This window comes from Bacillus rossius, chromosome 14 (genome assembly GCF_032445375.1).
Source record: "Bacillus rossius redtenbacheri isolate Brsri chromosome 14, Brsri_v3, whole genome shotgun sequence".
NCBI classification, from domain to species: Eukaryota; Metazoa; Arthropoda; class Insecta; order Phasmatodea; family Bacillidae; genus Bacillus; species Bacillus rossius.
Genome location: NC_086341.1, coordinates 3,852,228 through 3,874,086, shown reverse-complemented (window position 1 = coordinate 3,874,086; position 21,859 = coordinate 3,852,228). Strand labels below are relative to the sequence as shown.

Sequence of the window (21,859 nt, the reverse complement as noted above, 5' to 3'; positions counted from 1 at the left end):
GGCGGGGGTGGAGGGGAAGTCAGGGGGGCTGAATGATTGTGGAGGGAGGGAGGCAGGTGCGAGTGGTACCGCGCGCCGCCGCCAGATAGCTCTGCCCGCCTCCAAGTCGCCAGTGGCGCAGCGGCGATAGGCCAGGCGGCCCGCGCTACACGGCCGCCGGGTCGCGTCGCCCTTTTACCGTGTAACACGGGCTTCTTCAGCCGCGAGAACAAACAACACGTCTTTCTTTCCACCCCCCGCCCGGCGCGCAACTTCTGTTTCTTTCAACAACCGACAGTGGGCCAGAATGTTGACGCCATAGACAACAACAACAAAAAAAACTTCGATTCGCACGTGAAGTAGCCGTGAGTAGATAAAAAAAAAATAAACATTATAAATGTCTCCTCACCGACCATCAGAACTCTTTCTCCTGTGGAGCGTCTCGTTGAGTTGACTTCTCGATGCGCGGAGTGTGGAAGCGTCGCTGTGGACGGCGGACGATGGAGACCTCTGTCGGACTGTTCCTGAAGCTCGCGGGGTTCGTGCTGGTGCTGCTGTCGCCGCGCGCGTGCGGTGAGTCCCGCGCCATAGAGCAACGAACACGAAGAGTCGCCACTCTAATTTTCCTTGGAGATCAGCGAACTGTGCGGTGTTCATAACCAACCTGACAATCTAAAAAGTCGTTAACTTTTCGAAAGTAAACATTGGCTACCTTGATTGTTAGAGAACGGAAAAATTCGCGGGTTCAATGACCTTCAGAATAGACTCCAATATCCTCTAGACACTCGGGCAAATGCCAACTGTTCATTGGCTGCTGACTTGTGAGTCGTCTGGACTGGGTGGTCTGTGATTCGACACTTCTATGAGTGAGGGTCTCTAGTTGGCCCTCAGAAGCAGCACTACGGTATAATTATTTTAATATTAGCAAAACACGAAATGAACCCGCGAATGTTTCAGTTCTCTATTGATTATTATTATTTCACTGTTTTGGCCGTTCGTTGCCAGGAATATCCACCATAAATGTTTCAGATTATCTGTTTTCCGAAGCGGAACAACAAAAAAAAACACTATCTTAAAGTCCTTTGTCTTTCGTTTCAAAACTTAAAAACTGGGATGCTCGTGGTTCGATACTTCTTTTGTTGAAGGTTTTTCATTGGCCGAGTATCATTCAGATAAACTGTGGGCCAATCACTGATGCAGTAAAAAGGCAAACGTTTATGGATTCTAGCCTATCCCGAAATGAATCAGCGATTTTTTTTTTTCCGGTCTCTAGTACACACTGTGGCTTCAGATAATAACAACAATTTCCCTCTCCTTCCTTACTGTTGGCGGCCCTGGCTGGCGCGCGCAGCCCAGGAGGATGCTGGACGTACGCGTCGCTGCGCCTCTTCACTTGTGGCTGTTCTGTGCGCACCACCACCACCCTCGCCGGAGCGGCCTAAGGGAGATTGATGCGAAAATAAGCCTTCGTCCCAGCTACGCCCCGCCCCGATACTTGTCCCGTCGAGCCGCGCCAATCGAAAATCGGTTCCGCTCCGACGGGGTCTCGCAGGGGAATTGCGCCGCGGGTAATATTGAAAAGAAGGAGGGGGAGAGGGGATGAAAGGCGTGCCGATGTGCTGAGAAGATCGTGAGGAGTTAGCACCCCTTTCTCCTCCCCTAACAAACCACCCCTCCCCCAAAACACTCCAACGGACCCGTCTCGTATCACTAGAGACCGGAAAAATTCGCGATGTCAATGACCTGTAGGATCAGGGCCGGCGCGTCCACACAGGCGAACTAGGCCTAGGGCGCCAAGTAGCTGGGGGCGGCGCAGCACGACACATAACAGCTGATATAACATGTTTAACGATTATTGAAACTAGATGAAAATTGATTTTTATATAACAGTTTGGAATGTTTATATTGACATAAGTAATTATTTAAAGTCCACGGTGACCTGTTTATGATTTGTAATAAGTAAAAAAGTAAAAAAAAAAAAAAAACACAAGCCTGCTTACATTTTATTGGTGACAAAATCTTAGGCTTATGTGATGTATTTTGAGGCAAGAGAATTTTTTTCTTTTGTCCCGGGGGGGGGGGGAGGCACTAAGATTTTTCGCCTAGGGCGCCAATTTACCTTGCACCGGCCCTGTGTAGGATATACTCCATGATCCTATATGCACGCTGGTAAATTACACCTGCTCATTGGCTACTGACTCGTGTCACGTGTTAACTAGGACGTTAGTGATTCGATACTTCTTTTGTTGAAAGTTTTTCATTGGCCGTGTGTCATTCAGAAAAACTGTGGCCCAATCACTGATGCAGTAAAGAGGCAAACACTTTTTGGATTCTAGTCTATCACGAAATGAATACGCGAATTTTTCAGGTCTCTACGTATCACTAAAGGCCCTGCCTGTCACTCTGTTCCAACTTGCGATTCCAAACGCCTTTCGATATGTCGCGTCGGACAGAGTTTGGGAGCGCGTGTTGTGACGTCACCGACGTCACCAGCGCGCGGGGAAAGTTTGTCTGACAAGTTGGATGACTTGAGCTTGCACCGAACTCTTGCTAGGAGTGACGTGAGTTGCGTAGCTGGAAATAAAATTTAAAAAAAATATTTGGCCCCGGGAGTGAAGGGGTGAATTTACAACACTTGTGGGGAATAAAAAAATATAAATAATCACAAAATCTAAAAAAAAAAAAAAACATATATATTATTAGTTTACATGCATTGCCTCTAAAGTGCAATATTTCGCTCAACGCCCTGTCACACTGTCAAATATTTGTCTACAATATACATTAGACAATAGACAATATACAAGATACAACAGAGTTTAAAGGGACGTATTGGACGGAAAATGGCTTCTAATTCTCTCAATCAAATATATTTCGAAAGATAACCTTAAATATGTTTTAAATCATGTCACACCACCAAAGTTTTTTTTTGTCAGAGCTAGGTATCTCAAACTTTTCAAAAAAAAAATTCTCAATTCGGAACTTAAATAATGCAAACATAATTTCATTTTTACGCATGAAATGTTTTCGCACTCATCATTCAAATAAACATTATTTGAGTTAACATTTTTTTAACCACTTTGATGAGTAGAGACCGGAAAAATTCGCGGATTCATTTCGTGATAGTCTAGAATCCAAAAACGTTTGCCTTTTTACCGCATCAGTGATTGGGACACAGTTTATCTGAATGAAACTCGGCCAATGAAAAACCTCTAACAAAAGAAGTATCGAATCACTAGCGTCCCAGTTAACAGGCGACACGAGTCAGTAGCCAATGAGCAAATTTAATTTCTCCGCGTGCATAGAGGATCATGGAGTATATCCGACAGGTCATTCAAATCGCGAATTTATCGGTCTCTAGTCAAATCATATGCGCTCTTCGCCATTTTAAAGAATCGTTGTGATGGACACGGAAGTTAGTTCCATTTTCGCTTGGCACAATTTTGATTGGCCGATCGCATCCAACATCCAATTGGCTGTGCTAGTGACGTATAATTAGGACCATGAAAATTTCGCGAAAAGATCCCGAGAGTGGCTGGAAGTTAAAACACTGTAGCATCGTCTGTTTCGTGATTGGGTGAGTTACTTTGAGGTGCATGTCGATTGTTACAACAACCAATCACACTAATTCAGTGTGGACGTAAATTTGTCCTTACTGGCTCGTGCAAACAAGGCAACGACTTTTCTCGCAGACGGCCGCCAATCACAAGGAAGAAACCACTGGTGTGGGTATACCTTGTTGCAGTCTATTAGGCGTTCAGATTTTTTCGCGAAAATTTCCTGCCCCTACGTATAACCCTCCACTTTTATTTAACACGAAATACTGGAAGGTGTTGGAATGGAAAATTTGATAGTGATAGAGCTTTTAGTATTTAAGAGTTATATTTATATTTTAAAAAAATTTTTGCTAACCTAATTTTCAAACATTTTCTGTGTTAGGAGCCTCGGACACGTATTTCCAAACCCTAGATTGATTCGCAAGCTGGCCATTGAAGCGTGTTGGGATCGGTCACATCACAGGCACGGTTGAGAAGGAGGTGGGGGGGGGGGGGGGTTTACGGCTAGGATCACCGTGCCTAGCTTAAATTCAAATGGCGTCTGTTTCCATCCCAACGAATCTTTAAATATGGCCAAGGACACATATGCGATTAAAGAGGTTATAAAATGTGCATATGAATTTTTTGTGCAAAATTATTTAACTTAGTAAAAGGACATAATTTTTCCCCCCCTTTCTTTTTCTATAGTGAGAATATCTTGGCTTCTGGGTTGTAGCCGTGTCCTTGGAAAAATGATTCACCAACGTTTCGGTCGAATATTGCAGTTGCCATCATCAGGGAGCAGTTACCTAATGATGGCGAAACGTCGGTGAATTATTCTTAAGGACGTGGCTACAACCCAGAAGCCAAGCTACTTCAGACAATGGCCGTGGAGAGCCATGCGAACATTATTATAGTGAGAATAGTGTTGTGAACTAGTGAGCAGTTACGTCCCCTGACCGCGGAGTCAGGAGTTCTGCTAGCACTGCTTTCCCGGTCACGTGAGGCATCCGGGTGTTGGGGCGATCAATGGCGCGGCGCGGGGCGTTAATAACCTCCGAGGAATCCCTCCGCGGGAATATCCCCGGCTATAGTCCCTGTGCACCTCCCCCCACCCCTACCCTATCCCCCCACCCCTCCACATGCACACGAACAACACTCTCGCTCACGTACCGGCGTCCGGCTACCGTCCCGTCGTTTATGGTCCGTTTCCCCCCCCCCCCCACCCTAACCCCCTCTTCCGGCTGAGAGTTGTTTGCGGGAGGAGGGGGGGGGGGGGGTGCGCGGGACATTGCAACCGCGGTCAGAGAGAAGCACCGACTGGGGAACGGGGAGAAGGGAAAGAGAGACAGAGGTTCGAAATTTCACTTTTCGAAGAGTTTGGGTTTCAGGAGGGAACGTGGAATGGTTGGGGGGAGGGGGGGGGAGGTTGGAATGCGTCCGATAACATTCCAATTATCTGCGGGCGTGGGAAACGTCCCGTCCCCTTCTTCGCGCGCAAGAGTGGCTCAAGTGCCGAAATCGTAAAACACTTCACAACCGCTCGGCGAGAACTACGGGATACAGCTGATAAACCACGCATGTTATAGACAGTTAAGACCTTATAGTTTTATTGCAAAAAAAAAATAACAAAATTTCAAAAAACTTATGTTGAGAACCTATTTAAAAATAGTCTATTAACTCAATATGGACCTACAAAACTTTTTTCTCAATATTCTTTAACGTTATTAACTATTTTTTTACGTGAATTTAAAAGGACATTTTTAGATTGCCTAGCAAAAGTTAACGAAATTCCATAGATTACAGGACAACACTTTTAGTAGGGCGACGACAGAGACATAGGCACTACGAGGGACCTTGTAGTCAGAAGTCATGGAAATAGTTTGAAGAGGCTCATATTGACGCTCTTCACTGACCGACTCCGTAACGCTGTCAAGATGGCGCCTGCCTGTGGCACGACAGAGTGCGGCGGGAAGTCGACACACAGCAAAGCTTTCATTTTCTTATGTGCGCTAAGATGAGCATTTGATTTTTTTTATTTTTTTTACCAAAAAGTGGCGCTGGAAGTTAAAGAATTTTTTTTAATTTAAGGGTTTTATCATTATTTTACTTCCCTAATTCGATCAATTAACATTGCAAAGTAAGTAAATATTCACTTTATCGCTGAAAATCAATTTTCATTACGTGAGTGTATCGTTATAGTTCATAAAAGATTAACGAATGAAACAATTCACACGCGTTGTAGTTTTTCAAGAGGTTATTCATTAAAACAATTTTTTTTGTCAAATATTTTTTTTTATCATTTCATATACATCAGAAATAGTTCCCATTTGCACAATATATTAAAGAATGTAGAAATTTTGCTAAATATTTCGAGTACATTAAATTAAAATGTTTGCTGTATTCACTATCAACTAGTGTGTCTATATACATATCCATAGCACAGTAATAGAACACACCGAATGTGTGTCCGTGTAAGCGGTGCCAGTGAGGATAGAGTGCACTGTTCTCCGCACACGCGGGCGAATAACGCCAGTTGATTGGCTGCTGATACTTGCAAGACGTCCCAACTGGGTCACCTGTGGTTCGACACTTCTTAGGTTGAGGGTTTCTCATTGGCTCGAGCGTCCTACAGAAAAGCTGTGAGCCATAATGAAATAAGTGAAAACTTTGTCGCAATGATTTTAAGAAAAAATATTATCACACAACAATTTTGTTTCATCACGTTAGTAAAATAACTCCTAAATTACTATAAAATACGCATTGCATAGTAATTGTAGGTATTAAAATAAATAAATAATGATGTTCTTAGTTTTTAGGTTATATTGCTACAAAGACTCCGTTTTCTTCGTTATTCAAACTATACATCTATATGAGAATATTAATATATTTTATACTCACTTTTTACTGCGCAGTAATCGTATACTTAACATTTAAAATAAAAATTGAACAAAAACACAATTTGAACACTAATGGGAACAGATATAGTGTTATCGTTAACACGTCACGTGACCATGTCGATGACGACTTACATGAATTTACTCCCTATCCAAACCTTCCCATAGAGGTTTTCACTTCAAAAAAAGCACAAATGTATGAGTAGCCTATTAAAATTATTTTAGCCCTTCTTTTCCCGGCCTGTACCAATGACACCTCTAGACGTGAGAATCAGCTGGAGTGCTGGTAAGTAGAGACCGGAAAAATTCGCGGATTCATTTCGTGATAGTCTAGAATCCAAAAAACGTTTGCCTTTTTACTGCATCAGTGATTGGGCCACAGTTCATCTGAATGACACTCGGCCAATGAAAAACCTTTAACAAACGAAGTATCGAATCACTAGCGTTCCAGTTAAACAGGTTACACGTGTCAGTAGCCGATGAGCAGGTGTAATTTTCCCGCGTGCATAGAGGATCATGGAGTGTATCCTACAGGTCCTTGAAATCGCGAATTTTTCTGGTCTCTACTGGTAAGGAATATCTTGCCACGTGGCGTTTCCTGGAGTTTAACTGCATCTATGTGTTTTTTTTTCCCGTCGAGCGTAAAACCCATCGTCGCTCCAAAGCTCCGTGTTTGTCCTTCTCTCGAGCCGGACTCGCTATCTCGTCCTGGAAGGACGAGCGAGTCCTGACCTCGCATTCACCGGCGGATCACACGACCGATCGAGTGTGTGTCTGTCCGCCTCTCGCTCCTTCCACCATCTTTTATCTTTCTCTCTCTCTATCTCTCTCTCTCCGCCGAACGAGAGCTTTTCCCCCTTCACTCGGCTGAAGGGAGAAACAAGAAATCATTTGTTGGTTTGTCGACGTGATCGGTGTGTCTCCTTCCTCCACGGACGGGCCGGCTCAGGAACGAAACACTGTTACTAGGGACAGGCATTTTTCGCGAATAAATCTGAACGCCTATTAGACTGCAACAAGTTATACTCACACCAGCGGTTTCTTCCTCGCGATTGGCGGACGTCTGCGAGAGAAGTCGTTGCCTTGTTTGACCTGAGCCAACTCAGGACGCGTTCGCTTCCGCACTGACTCGCTGTGATTGGCGTTGTAACAATCGATATTGACCTGAAAGAAAGAAACTCACCCGATCACTAGACACAGACGATGCTACAGTGTTCTAACTTTCAGCTATTCTCGGAATCTTTTCGCGAAATATGCACAGTACTAAGAATAAAGTAACTTCTTCCTCGCTGCCCACGAACACCGCCTTAAACAGTCAATGAAAGTGCACACTGCACACCAGGTCCGCGGACACACAGACAACCACGCCATGTTCGCCATGTTCGCTGCGCCGGGTGCGGCCAGACGGGGCAGTCTGGTTCGCCCATGTCGGAGACACGCATGCCGTGGGATTCCAGTGGTGATTACGACGACGATGATATTCTTTTGTCTCTCACAGAATGTAGACGTAAAAAAAAGAAATTGTTTCATGAGTCAGATATAAGAAGAAGAAGAAGAAGAAGAAGAAGAAGAAGAAGAAAGAATTTGATCAATTTCGTCATTTGATGAAGCAGTTACTTGTGAATTCGAAACCAAATTTATGGATTATTTCAGGATAGATTCAACTTAGTCTGGTAGCATTCCCTTGGAATCAATTCCCAGGCATTATATATATAGGCCTATGTATATATATATATATATATATATATATATATGTGTGTGTGTGTGTGTTCGCGATGTTCGCCACGCGAGCAGAATACAGCCAGCTGCATCTCAGGTATCATTGGCCACACAAGCCAAATGGCCAGCGGCATCGAACTCCAACGGTTTCTGATCCCGATCGGGCATGCCCGGGTAGGAGATAGGATGGATCTTTTACGTGTCCTATTTCGGAGAACCTAATATCGGGCATGGGTTCCGAGAACCGGGAAACAGATTATCCAATCGCGGCACGGATTCTGACAACCGAACAGCTACGTACGGGCGTGCGCACAGTGAGATAGCGTGGCGCATAATTGAACAAAGAGGCTCGCGCAAATGTGTGAATAATCTTGCGAATACTTCTTGTCTTCACGCACGGTAACAGTTTTTCAAGCTTGCGAGGCCTCAGGATAAAGGCCGTTCGAAAAGTGGATAGAATACAATTTGGGCAAATTGTAGATTTTATGCAAATCAATTTTCTTCATGTTTTAAATTTTAATGCCCATTTTATTACTGTAATATTGTAGCACTCATTGAGACCAGAACATATCGTCGCCTGAGAATTGGAGTGTTCTGTGTCCATTGAAGTCAGAACTGAGATATAAGCATTTGAAAGTTCAAATAACTATGAATATCATGGCATAGAACACAATAATATTGGTCTTAAATTAAGAACAAACATTTTTATGTGCGTAGACGTGTGTGGATATAGTACAAATGAATACTAATTTTAATTTCGTGTCCATAGCATAAAAAACCTAAAAAGTGGACATAGAACACTCCAATACTCAGGAGGCGATATATACTTGTCTGCTATATAACAGCACAGCGCCTTTGCGTGGCCGTTACTCGAGGACGCAACCCGCACAGCACGGCCGTGGTGCGGGTTGCGTCGCGGTCTCCGCCAGGGAAAGCCTCTTGCCTCGCAACCCCCCTCCTCCTCATTTTCCATCAAGGCTAGGCTAGGCTAGCACTCCGGCAGCGCGCTCTGACGAATTAATTGGCCGGCCGACAGGCGTGGCCAATCAATAGCGCTCTTCGCCGGTCTCTTATCAACCGGCCGCTCCATTAGCGGACCGCTGCTAGGCCTGTGACCACTCCTGCGCCGGCGACAGAGCGCCGACATCAACGTCACAAAGGACGCACGTTCGGTCGCATTCGTCATGGTCAACGTGTTGTTGGGCCACGGGAAAAAAAAATATTATCTCCAAAATTTAGAATTTCGATTTCTTAATTGAAATAACAAAAAAATAATAATAAGATTAACAAAAAAAAATCCGATCAACATTTTAGTATTTTAAGTAGCTTGGCTTCTGGGTTGTAGCCGTGTCCTTGGCGAATAATTCACCCGACGTTTCGGTCGACATCGCAGTCGCCATCATCAGGGAGCAGTTACCTACTAAGATTCTTAGGTAACTTCTCCCTGATGATGTCGACCGAAACGTCGGGTGAATTATTCGCCAAGGACACGGCTACAACCAAGAAGCCAAGCTACTTCAGACAATGGCCGCGAAAGCCTGCGAACATTATTTTAGCATTTTGTCTTATGGATTCCGCTTCTCTCAGGACTTCTTGCACATAGAGGAGCAATTAAATGTCCCGCCAGGACTTCAGACGTTGGACAGTTCGCCATTGAAGGGTACTTGCTCGTCAACTTCAAGAGAGGGTGACATCCCAACACATTTCGCTGAATCGTGAACTAGCGTGTGAAGGATCACACCCCTCCCCCCCCCTTCCGATCCACCCTCAGCAACATTTCTGCTGAAAGACCGCAGACGTCACCACCATCGGCGTCATCTCTCTCGCAGAGATCTCTGACGTCACAGATGGATATTGCGACCCATTAAAGGAAATTTTTGTGTTCTGTAAGTTCCATAACGACGCTGGTAGGAAACAGAACATCGACCTTGCATGCGCGGGGAAGAGCGACGCTAGCGTACTTTCGGGAAGCAACACCAATAAAAAAAAACACGGCGGCAATCGTCGGATGAGAACAAGATGGCTGCCGCCACCAAGATGGTTGCCTCCAGCAGACAGAAACAATATGGCGATGCCACCGTAACGGAAAGCGCGTGCGACAATCAAGACAGGGTAGTTCGATGGTAATGCCAACGTAAAGGAAAAGTTCAACGTTTTTAGGAGTGGGACACTCGATTACAAAATACAGGCCGAAAATTATGCAACCCAAGTTGCAACTGGAAGATGGCCGCCGAGGTCAAAGGTCAGTGTCATCGAAGATGGCCACCGCCTATCTCTGGATTCAGAGCTGTGAGCCATTGTTCCCATACTACCGATAACTACCGATAGGTACTAACATTTTCGGTCGTACGACTCTAGGGAAAGTATAAGTAGAGAACGGAAAAATTCGTGGATTCGTTTCGCAATAGTCTAGAATCCAAAAAAGTTTGCCTTTTTACTGCATCAGTGATTGGGCCACAGTTCATCTGAATGATACTCGGCCAATGAAATACCTTTAACAAAAGAAGTTTCGAATCACGAGCATCCCAGTTAACATGTGTCACGAGTCAGTAGCTAATGAGCAGATGTAATTTTCCCGCGTGCATAGAAGATCATGGAGTAGCCTATATCCTATAGGTCATCGAAATCGCGAGTTTTTCCGGTCTCTAAGTACAAGTGTAGCGCAACTGACTCAAGCCAAGGGACTATCAGCTGAACAGCTGCCGACCACGTGACGTGCTGTACTAGCAGGCCAAGTGTGGTTGGGCGCCTGACGGCGGAGATACCAGGGGGACCAATCAGCTCGATCCTGTGAGGGGCTCTGGGCTCGGATCGCATTTAAAGTGCAGCATTACCCCCTCCCCTGTTCCACCCTCTCTCCCGACTCTGGGAACCAATTAAAGGGCAGCGAGTCCTATGTAAGCCGTTTGTTCTCTGGCCGGGGACGGAGAAAAAAAGGGGCAAGCATAATCTGTAGAAGAAAATATCCGGACCAAGGTTTTTTTTATTGTTTTTTTTTTTTTTGGATTTGAGACTGAGTTTTGTTCTTAAACAGAAAATAACATTTCCTGTACTATTATAAAAAAATTTTTGGTAACCAGTTGCCAAGAAATTGTTTGTAATACTGCAAGAAAGATATTGTAACGTTGAACAACACATTTTTGCATGTACGAAAAACTGGCGCATAATTTTATATTTTAACGCATCCGTTTTCTTTCCTATAAACGATAGCTAGTAAAAATTTTGTGACATCATCATTCGATGTTTCTGCATTCTTGGCGATGATGGATCACGATGGGTTATTTTGGGAGGGGGTGGATGGGGGAAGGCGTGGATTTCATGAGCTGGAAACAATTTTAAATCACGTCAGAAAACGGCTCTCGTAGTCTTCTGTCGCCGAACACACACGCGCGCTCTCGGCAGGAATTGAAATGCAGAATAAAGTGCGAAACGTTGTGCTGAGGGTTAGGGGATGTGTATGGAGGGGGGGATAGGGGGCTAATCTCTTGTCGACACGGGCGAAGAGAAATGGGTGGAGGGAGAATGACATCCAGCCAACACATCTCCCCCACCACCACCACCCACCCACCCCACATCGACACAGGTCCATCAGTATCACCGGCGCTGGGACTAGCACCACTGAGCCCCCTGCATATTTCAGCGCAGCTGGCCGGCTCGGGCACGGCGCGGCGTTGCCACATCTGCCTGCGACGCTCCATGGTTGCCGGCTCGCCTGTGCCTCGCCCTGCAGTGGTCTGTCTCTTGCGCTCAGACCGGGTTCACAACAGCAGGCCAGGCGCACCACCTGTGCGAAGCTATTGTCACAATTGCAATACATATCTTTGCTGTTAATTTCAGCCGATGTATCCACATCTGTTGGCAGTGTTGGTAATCAACTATATTTAGAGACCGGAAAAATTCGCGGATTCATTTCACGACAGCCTAAAATTCAGATAGTTGTACCTCAGTGCTGCCTCTGCTATTGGCTCACAACTCACCTGGACGTCTCTGGGCCAGCGAGAAACACTCAACCGAAGCTGTATCGAATCACAGGCCGCCACATCGGGACACCTTCACAAGACAGCAGCCAATGAGAGGGTGAAATTTGACCGAGTGTATGTAGAACTATAAAGTTCATCCTAGAGGTCATTGAACTCGCGAATTTTTCCAGTCCTTAACTATATTAACTACCGAATGATTATTCCGTGACGTCTGACCAGCAGTTTGTGAGCGCAGTTAGACCGAGTCTTGAATCACACTTCCTAATTCCTGTTAACGACAGCTGTATTCACAAACCAAAATTACGTAAAATCTTGTAAAAAAAAAAAGTATGCCCTGTCGAGAAAGTGGGGAAGCATCGAATCGACAGATCTCGGCCGAGCAGCCAATGAACAGGTGACATTTGCCTGAGTGCACAGAAAAAAAGTTTTTCCCGCACTTCAACAAAAGATTTCTTCGGAAACCTATTGCCAAGAAATAGTTTGAAACACTACAAAAAAGACATTGTAACATCGTACAACACATGGGTCTGGTTAATTTTGCAAGTATGAAATACTTTTTTCTTGCGAAAATTGCCGCATGATTTTTAAATTTTTGATTGACGTTTCATTCAACCATAATTTTGCTAAACCACGGACAAGATAGTCAAATATTTAATTATTGGACTTTATTTGATTTTTATAAATGCCCATATTATGGTGCGCGGTTAATACTGGAAAGACATTCAGGGAACGGATCAGCTATTGGAGGAACAGAGACAATACAAATCATAAACGCACGGATAAGAACCAGTACGACCGCGAACACTATTATGTGGTGATACAGTTGATTTTCATTTAAATGCAAAAATAAAAATTTACAAATATCCGTGATTTTACGTTAATATTTCTGTTTGACGTGACGTCTAATAAATCGATGAACGCCGGCTGCACGCACGAAAAAGTGTCCCGTTACGCTGTGTCCCGTTACGCTCATTGTACGCTTGCGCCGCATCTATCTCTCTTCCACTCGACTGTTTATAAAGTGAAGTGAAAAGTTAATGTGGTTTTCCTTGCTTATTACAACAACAATTTCGGCAATAAAGGTTAATTATTCTTGCATTTAAAAAATCTGATTACTAGTATAATTTCAAGTAATTATTCTTTTATTATTAAAATAAAAATGATTCAATTTTATTCATAAAGTATGCAATCATTTCATCAATTTTTTGTTATGACGTTGTCACGTTAAACTATTGTCCGTAAACCGACTTTACAGACAACCAATTTTTATATATATAAAAAACTGGAGTGTATGCAGAGGACTGTGTAGTCCATCATAGCTGTTGTTCCTGATAGTCCTGGAGAGGCTGGTTCGAAATAGAGACCGGAAAAATTCGCGGATCCCTTTCGAGACAGGCTGCGAAATCCAAACTCGTTCAGCTTAATGCTGCGTGTCAGTGATTGGACCGCGAATTTACCTGAAGGACTCTGAGCCAATGGCAAACACTCAACAAAAGAATTAAATCGCAGTAAACAGGTTGTCCCGAGTCGGTAGCCAATGACCAGGTGATAGTTGCCCCGAGTACATAGAGAATCGTGTAGTGTATCCTAGTGGTCATTGAAACCGCGAATTTTTCCAGTCCCTAGTTCGAGCTGTGTATCCTGCCGGCTGGTAAATAGCTCTCCGGGGTTGGGTGAAGGGTGGGGGAGAGTTGGGGGTGAAGGACTCGGGGGAGAAACAGGAAGTGTCCTCAGCGGAGGAGGAGGAGGGGACAGCGAGGGGAATGCGCGGGTCTCATGAAGAAGCTCTTTAATATCCTGGGGGTGAGGGCACCTCAGGGCTTCGCACGGACCGGAAATTGATATTCCTTCAGCGGCGATGTTGATGGCGCGCCCTTTTTAGGGCGGGAAGCAGCGGAGGTCTTCCGCGACCAGAAGAATCACCTCGCGGTCAAAAAAGCCTCCCCCCCCCCCACCCCCAAGGTGGAAGGGCAAGTTACGGCGATAGCAACCCCACACACCCTCCGGTGCTTCATCCATCACCATTCGAAGCTGTATCGCTTCCACCTAAAAGGGACCAGCGCAGAATGAAAAATAAAAATAAAAATTCAAAAGCCTTTCTCGGGAGCGGAGAGTTGTCCCTCTGGCGATAAGAAGAGGCGTCGAGAGAGAAACCGCGCTCTGTGTGCGACTCGAGCAGTCCACGTCGCGTGGTCACTTGTAACACACGGACATTTTGGAAAAGAAAAAAAAGACAGCTAGCCTTTCGCTACTCGCCAGAGACGTGTTAACATTCTAACCTCCGTGACGAGAAAAAATTCATTTTTTTCTCATCTTGCAAATAGACTTTATAACTAGGGACTGAAAAAATTCGCGGGTTCAATGACCTCTTGGATGAACTTCATAGTTATACGTACACTCGGTCAAATGTCACCCTATCATCGGCTGCTGTCTTGTGAAGGTGTCCCAGTGTAGTGGCCTGTGATTCGATACAGCTTCGGTTGAGTGTTTCTCACTGGGCCGGAGTCATCCAGATGAGTTGTGAGCCAATAGCAGAGGCAGCACTGAGGTACAACTATATGAATTTTAGGCTGTCGTGAAATGAATCCGCGAATTTTTCCGGTCTCTACTTATAACGCAAAACTCGGACACCGAAATTAACGTCGAATACCTTAAAAATAATGCCGGCCGTGAGAAATACACGTAAAAATTTGTGTTTCCAAATACATTTTCTTGACGCGGATCGCACGTAGTTTCCGCAGCTACGTCGACTATTGAATCAATTGATAAGCAGACTGAATGTTTTAACTATTTAATGAAAAAAAAAGTGAAGAATACTTGGAAAAAAAAATTACTAAACCCGGGCTTTTTACAGGTTTTTTTTTCCTTCGACCGAAATTTTATTAAATACTTTCCATTTTGTTAAAAATCATTAAACAGTTAATTCGCTTGTCTCCGAGGTATACGCATATCTTTGGTGTCACAGAGTCAGCGAGTCAGCGATTCAGCGAAGAGCGTTAAGGGGCCCGCCTCGTCAGGGGTGTATGTGTGTCGGCGAGGCGGGATGATAAGCGCGACGCTCGCTGGTGCTTCTAGCGCGGTGTCGCCTCTGGACTGGCGCGCAGTCTTCTCGTCGTGCACATGAGCGGTGACCGTAACATTATAAGGCCGAGAAATGAAGATAAAGGTGTAATGCAAAGTAACTTAAGTGCTTTCAAGAATCTGTACCGGTTGTTTTACGCCTAAAAATTACTCCGAAAACATGCGTTTTAGCCATTTTAAGTGTTCTAAAAATACAGTTTAAAAACTTAATCCGAAATCAAAAGTACTTTTTGGCCCTCAGCGAACTCTTAAATGCTTTTCGTAAACAGACCCCACCACGATATCTTTAGTAGTTTTGAAATCGCGTTGTTTTTCCTGAAGCCCTGTGCACCGCGTGTGTGCGCGGGCGGGCGGGGGCCTTAACTACGTGTAGGATTGGTGAGAAGGGCTCCTCCCGTTTTCCTGGCTCGCCCGGTGATAAAGCTGCGGTCGCTTCGCTGCAAGACGTCCGTTATTGTACGGAAAGGTGAGGTGGGAACCACACATAACTTAGAAACACACAACTTAGAACAGTCATAACTTAGAAACCTAGAAAAAAATATCCACGTAACTTAGAACTGTCATAATTTAGAACGATCATAAACTTAGAAACACGTAACTTAGAAACACGCAACGCAGAATCACACAACTAAGAAATGCGTCGTTACACAGAAAGTCATAACTTAGAACTATCACAACTTAGAACTGTCATAACTTAGAAACAAGTAACTTAAAAACACACAACTTAGAACAGGTATAACTTAGAAGATTCTAGCTTGTGTGTTTCTAAGTTGTGTGTTTCTAATGTAGTATGTCTGCTACCCCTAGATTATTTATTTTTATTTTAGCTTTGTGAGCCCGGAACTTGTTATTAAATGACTGGTAATTTTTTTTATGTTTAATTTAGTTTTGTTTCCAATTTTTAAATATTTTAATTGGCCATTAGAGGCGGGCCGAAAGCCATCGTGATAGCTTTAGAAAGTTTTGTGTTAATTAATTCAGTTTTTTTTTTAAATTTGTTTTACTATTATTAGTTTTATTTATTGCCTGGTTTATTTAAGTTACACTAAGTTGTGACAGCACCCCAGGTGAGGTCATCCGAGCCAGCGAGAGAGTTTGTAAAATGGCGGCAGGAGCTGAGAGTGAAGCCAGGCCGAGGCGACCAAAAGGAGGGGGGGGGGGGTAATTCGGCTGTAACGAGCGTTACTCGCGCTTTGTTGGCCCCGGAATTAATTTCCGCGCCGGGATAATGATCGCTGCTCTAGGCCTGGGCCTAATGACACCGCGTCACGATATTTCCCGCGCACCACCCTCCTTTTAATTACTACGTCTTCAACCACACCTCACCCGAGGCGCTTCTTCAGCAAACAACTCCACGTCACACGCCAACCAAGGGAAGCAACGCACACGCGCCAATCCGTTCTGTGGATGATTCCTGACGTGCAGCATCTTAGCTCCCGGTACACGTGAAGGGGTAATTTCGTCCGGGAACAGAAACGTGTAACAACGACGCGAATTGAAGTTAAAAAAAAAAAAACTAAAATGAATATTTAATGAATTTTTAACAAGACTGGCAGTATTTTAATGAAGTTAATTTGTTCGAAAATCACGTCCAAAGCAAGTGTCTAGTAATTTTTTTTCAAGTCTTTATCACTTTTACCACAGCCGTTTCATTAGATAGTTCAAATATTTCTCTGTACAAATCGAATGATTACGGACTGCAATGTCCAAGCCCCCAATTCCCTCGCATGGTAGACTCTTTTCTACTCTGTCCAACTCTTCTTCCAGAACCATCCTTCTGATGGGTTGTAGCCGTGTCCTTGGTCGAAAAATTCACCGACGTTTCGGTCGACATTGCAGTCGCCATCATCAGGGAGCACTGCAATGTCGACCGAAACGTCGGGTGAATTACTCGCCTTGGACGCGGCTACAATACAGAAGCCACAAGCTACTACAGACAATGGCCGTGAAAGCCTGCGAACATTATTACATTTCATGCCGTCGTTGACGAGTCCCGAAAGTACCGAGAGAACCGGGAATCGATGCTGAATTCTCCGGGTGTTCTGCTGTATCGATAGTAAAGCCCTGGTCGCCATCTCTTCGAGCTGGAGGTCGAGTCCGGCCGACGAAGAGGCGCCACCCCGGGAAACAAACAGCCAATCAGGTCGCTCCAATCCCGGGTCTTTTCATCGACGAGTGAGTCTCCCCCCCGTGTTCAGACGAGACCCTTGGGGGACCCTTTTCTTCGCCCTCAAGGGCTTCCGCGTCCTCGTCTGGGCGATACAACCCCTTCGTGCGTGTGTGAGGTGCTTCGAACCTGGCGCGAATACAGATCACGTCTGCTCCCGGGTCCTCTCCCCCCCTCCCCCCTCGGCCACCCTGCAGGCCAGAAACACGCCTCCAACAACCGCGCGGAGCACTCGTTTCCCAAAAAATCTGACAGGGGCACGCGTATTTCGCGGAAAGATTCCGAGGTCAGCTGAAAGTTACAACAATGGAGCGTCGTCTGTGTCTCGTGATTGGGCAGAGTTTCATTTCAGGTACACGTCGATTGTGACAACACCAATCACAGAGAGTCAAACACGTCATGAGTAGAGACCGGAAAAAATTCGCGATTTCAATGACCTGTAGGATAGACTCCACGATCCTCTATGCACGCGGGGAAATTACATTTGATCATTGGCTACTGACTCGCGACACATGTTAACTGGGACGTTAATGATTCGATACTTCTTTTGTTGAAGGTTTTTCCATTGGCCGAGTGTCATTCAGATAAACTTTGGCCCAATCACTGATGCGGTAAAAAGGCAAACGTTTTTGGATTCTAGACTGTCGCGAAATGAATCCGCGAAATTTTTCCGGTCTCTAGATGTAACTTGATAGTTGGCTGCCGGCTTGAGATGCGCGCATCAACTGCGGGGTTGGCTGCGGTTCAGTACTTCTCTGGATGAGGGTTCCTCGTCTAGAGACCCAGAGGACCTCCGGACCGAGTTCCCCGCTGCGCAGGTGCTGACGGGGAGGAGGACCTGCCGTCGACGGGGAACGACAGCCTCTCGCCCCACTTCGACCTGGACGTGGCCCGCGAGGTGACGGCGGCCGCGGGTCGCACGGCCTTCCTGCGCTGCCGCGTGCAGCAGCTGGGGGACAAGGCGGTGAGTGGCCGGACGACACAATTTTATTTTATCGTATGAAATGTGCGGCGAATATAAAACGGAGGCACAGAGTTAGGAAAGCTTCCATCTATAGACAACAAAACATTGGCAAGCAAAAATCATTTTGAGCGCGCGAACGAGTACTTAAAGCGTAGCCGATTTTTTTACTTTATTTACAGACTCGTGTAGTGAAGTAGCGTTTTTCGTCTCTTTTCAAATTAACGACACCTGCTGTTAGCGCTGCCTTTGTCTCGCTGTGCTATGTTGTCAGATGTACGCCAAAGAGCAAAACAGTTCTAGACACAGCTATAAAATGTAGTTTCAATTTTTTTAATGTACTTAAACAAATTATTTTGTAAAAGGAAAATTTTGAATGAGAATTTTGGAAATAATATTGTATTTCATCAAGGGCCTCATATTATAGTGTTCAATTCTTTCTTCAAATGAAACACAGTTGAAATAATCAATTTTGATTTCAAACTTTTCATAAAGTATTTTTATTTAATTTCATTTTAAAATTTTTGGTTCTGTTTGATAGAATCTCATTATAAACATAATGCCTTGTTATTAATAGTGACCAACTGTTTCAAATAGTTTACCCTGTGAATGAATAACTGATGTTAAGAATTCATATAATTTTTTTTCTTTCAGAATATATGCAAACACATTAATACTATCAAAATACACTATTTAATTGTCTTATAAAATCAACAAATCGAAAATTTTTAAAACGTGTGGATACTAAAACGTCTTATAATTACTGATCGTACACAAAATAAGTATTTTAATCGTAACGAACCGGGTAGCTTCAATCTGGCAACAGTGTGTGCCATCTACCCTGTGCTGAAATCTGAGCGTGAGACAGATTGTAACAGTAGCACAGCTCCTGGTGCTACTCCCCCCTCCCACCCCGCACCCCCCCAGCATTGGTCGTGACGTACCCTCACCGCTGCTTCTGACAGTCAGCTGCAGATGACTAGGGAAGATGTCTGCTGAGAGGGGTGAGTGAAGTGTTGTTAAAGGGGGGTGGGATGCGACTAAATTAAAGTGAAGCTATCAATTACCATCCGCCATGGAGGAAGAGGGGCGGGGAAAGGGGAGTGGGTGCTGGTTGGTTGAAAGAGTACTTCACCTCCTCCTTCCCTTCCAAAAAAAAAAAAAACCCACTGCGCAGAAGACATTTCGGCAACTCCATTAAAATTCGCCTGCCAGCCACCGATTTGTCATGAGCGGCGACGCAAACACTTCCGGCGATATTCCTCCACAGACTGATTCCTGGCGAACTGATACCTCTCCTGTCCCCCTTCCCCACCGACGAACACACATTCAACCCCCTCCTTCCTCTCTCTTCCTTCTCTTCCGCGCCAGAAGTTCGCACCCTGGTTCTGTTTACCCTCTTCATCACTTCCTCCCCCCCCCCCCCCTTCGTACGGTCAACCCACAGCGAACAACCGCGTCGGGAAATTTTAATGAAAATTTCCCTGAGAGTCGTCCCATAGCCTTCGAGTCTAGTCGGCGCGCGGTTACCACCGCGTGTTTGTTTACGGAACTATTTCCAGCGGAAGCACACACTTGCACTCCTGAAGACAGTCTCTGAATAACAAAATAGACCGGTTAAATTTTCAAAAGTTTAATTCATAGAGACCAAAAAAAAAATAAAATTCGCGATTTCAATGACCTGTAGGATATATACTCCGTGATCCTCTATGCACGAGGGGAAATTACATCTGCTCGTTGGCTACTGACTCGTGACACCTGTTAACTGTGACGTTATTGATTCGATACTTCTTTCGTTGAAGGTTTTGTTCACTGGCCGAGTGTCATTCAGATAAACTGTGGCCCAATCAATGATGCAGTAAAAAGGCAAACGTTTTTGGATTCTAGCCTATCACGAAATGAATCCGCGAATTTTTACGGTATCTATTAATTCATATATTACTAGCGACTCGCCCTGGCTTCGCGCGTGGCGTCATTTATATTTAATAAGTAAGTACTTATAAGTGTTAAAGTTCTCGTAACAGATTAACTGACAAAAATAATATCGCGCAAAAAAGCACGGTTTGGTGGCTCACTTATCATATGGACATATGGTGTAAATTTTAATTATGGTCTAAATTAAACGACTAAGGTAACTAACAGTATTTATCGGATAAGTATTTTTACTGTGTCGGTCACAACAGCTTCGCAAATAACTCGTTGTTTTCGAACAAAATTACGAAAGATAAAAATGGTTTCTGTAAGTAATCTGATGTAATGTATTTCGTACTTTTCTGTTTTTTTTTTAATACCTACTACAATTCCGTGGTACATTAATTTGACGTATCCGTCATGTAGGCGCCGTATGTGTCTTACGTTCTTTAACTCATATTTATTTATTCATACATCATTATTTGTAAAATTTATTTTGTACTGCTTTTTTTTTTTTTTTTTTAAGCGATTCACTCTGACGTTGTTTTTGGCAAATTTTAATCTTTTAGTTTGATCTATATTTGTGTATGTTGTGTCATTTTGTGGCTGTGTCCTTTGCGTATTGCGTATTTATTTGTGTCGTGTTTTTGTCTTTATTTTGTGCCTAACTCTTATATTTTAAAACTGTCGGTAGGCATGTTACAAATAAATAAAATTAATTGAAATAAATGGTTGCAGCCGCAGGTTCCGTGTTCACGTGCCACGATAAAATATAAATTGAGACCGGAAAAATTCGCGGATTCGTTTCGTGATAGTCTAGAATCCAAAAACGTTTGCCTTTTAACCGCATCAGTGATTGGGCCACAGTTTATCTGAATGACACTCGGCCAGTGAAAAACCTTTCAACAAAAGAAGTATCGAATCACTAGCGTCCCAGTTAAACAGGTGTCACGAGTCAGTAGCCAATGAGCAGATGTAATTTCCCCGCGTGCGTAGAGGATCATGGAGTATCCTACAGGTAATTGAAATCGCGAATTTTTCCGGTCTCTAAATATAAATTATTATTTTCATGACGGGCACGGCGGGTGGCGAAGCGCTCGAGTGGACACGAGGAGAGCCAGCAAACTCGACCAGGAGAGGTGGAGTCAAACACTGTGACAGTCAGCCGACTGTTGATCTCTGCGGACAATGGCCCGTTCTGTCGTAAACAGATTTTTTTTTTTTCATTTCACGAGTGGGGAAAACAGGTCCGGTAGGCTATAGCCCAATCAGTTAATTGCATTTCACCAGCTAATATTTACACTATTGATTAAATTACGTCAATCTAAAATTATGTCCACAATTTTAATCACAGTTTCAATTAAGTCCACTTCTTCCTCTTCCCACCAGTGGCTCTCTCTCTCTCTCTCTCTCTCTCTCTCTCTCTCTCTCTCTCTCTCTCTCTCTCTGTGGTTCGCGCACCTCGGTCCCAGCACACTGCCTCGCACCACTCACCCGTCCGCCGCGCACACAACACCACCCCGATGCACCAGTCTTCACGCGCGAAGCCAGTCGCTCGTCGCCCGTCATCGCTCGCCAAAAAGGATCACCTTTTTGCCGTCGCAGGTCACACGGAACCCACTCGCTCACCT

The 21,859-nt window shown here is 44.5% G+C and overlaps 1 protein-coding gene across 1 annotated transcript in view; it reads left to right on the top strand.

Annotated features, from left to right (window-relative positions):
* The first annotated feature begins 254 nt into the window (after window positions 1-254).
* Window positions 255-21,859, top strand: part of LOC134538995 (zwei Ig domain protein zig-8-like) — a 35,465-nt gene continuing 13,860 nt past the window's right edge. The window contains exons 1-2 of the mRNA XM_063380657.1: window positions 255-552; window positions 18,175-18,320. Coding sequence (XP_063236727.1) covers window positions 441-552; window positions 18,175-18,320 — 258 coding nt within the window. The 5' untranslated portion in view covers window positions 255-440. The remainder of the gene's footprint in view (window positions 553-18,174; window positions 18,321-21,859) is intronic.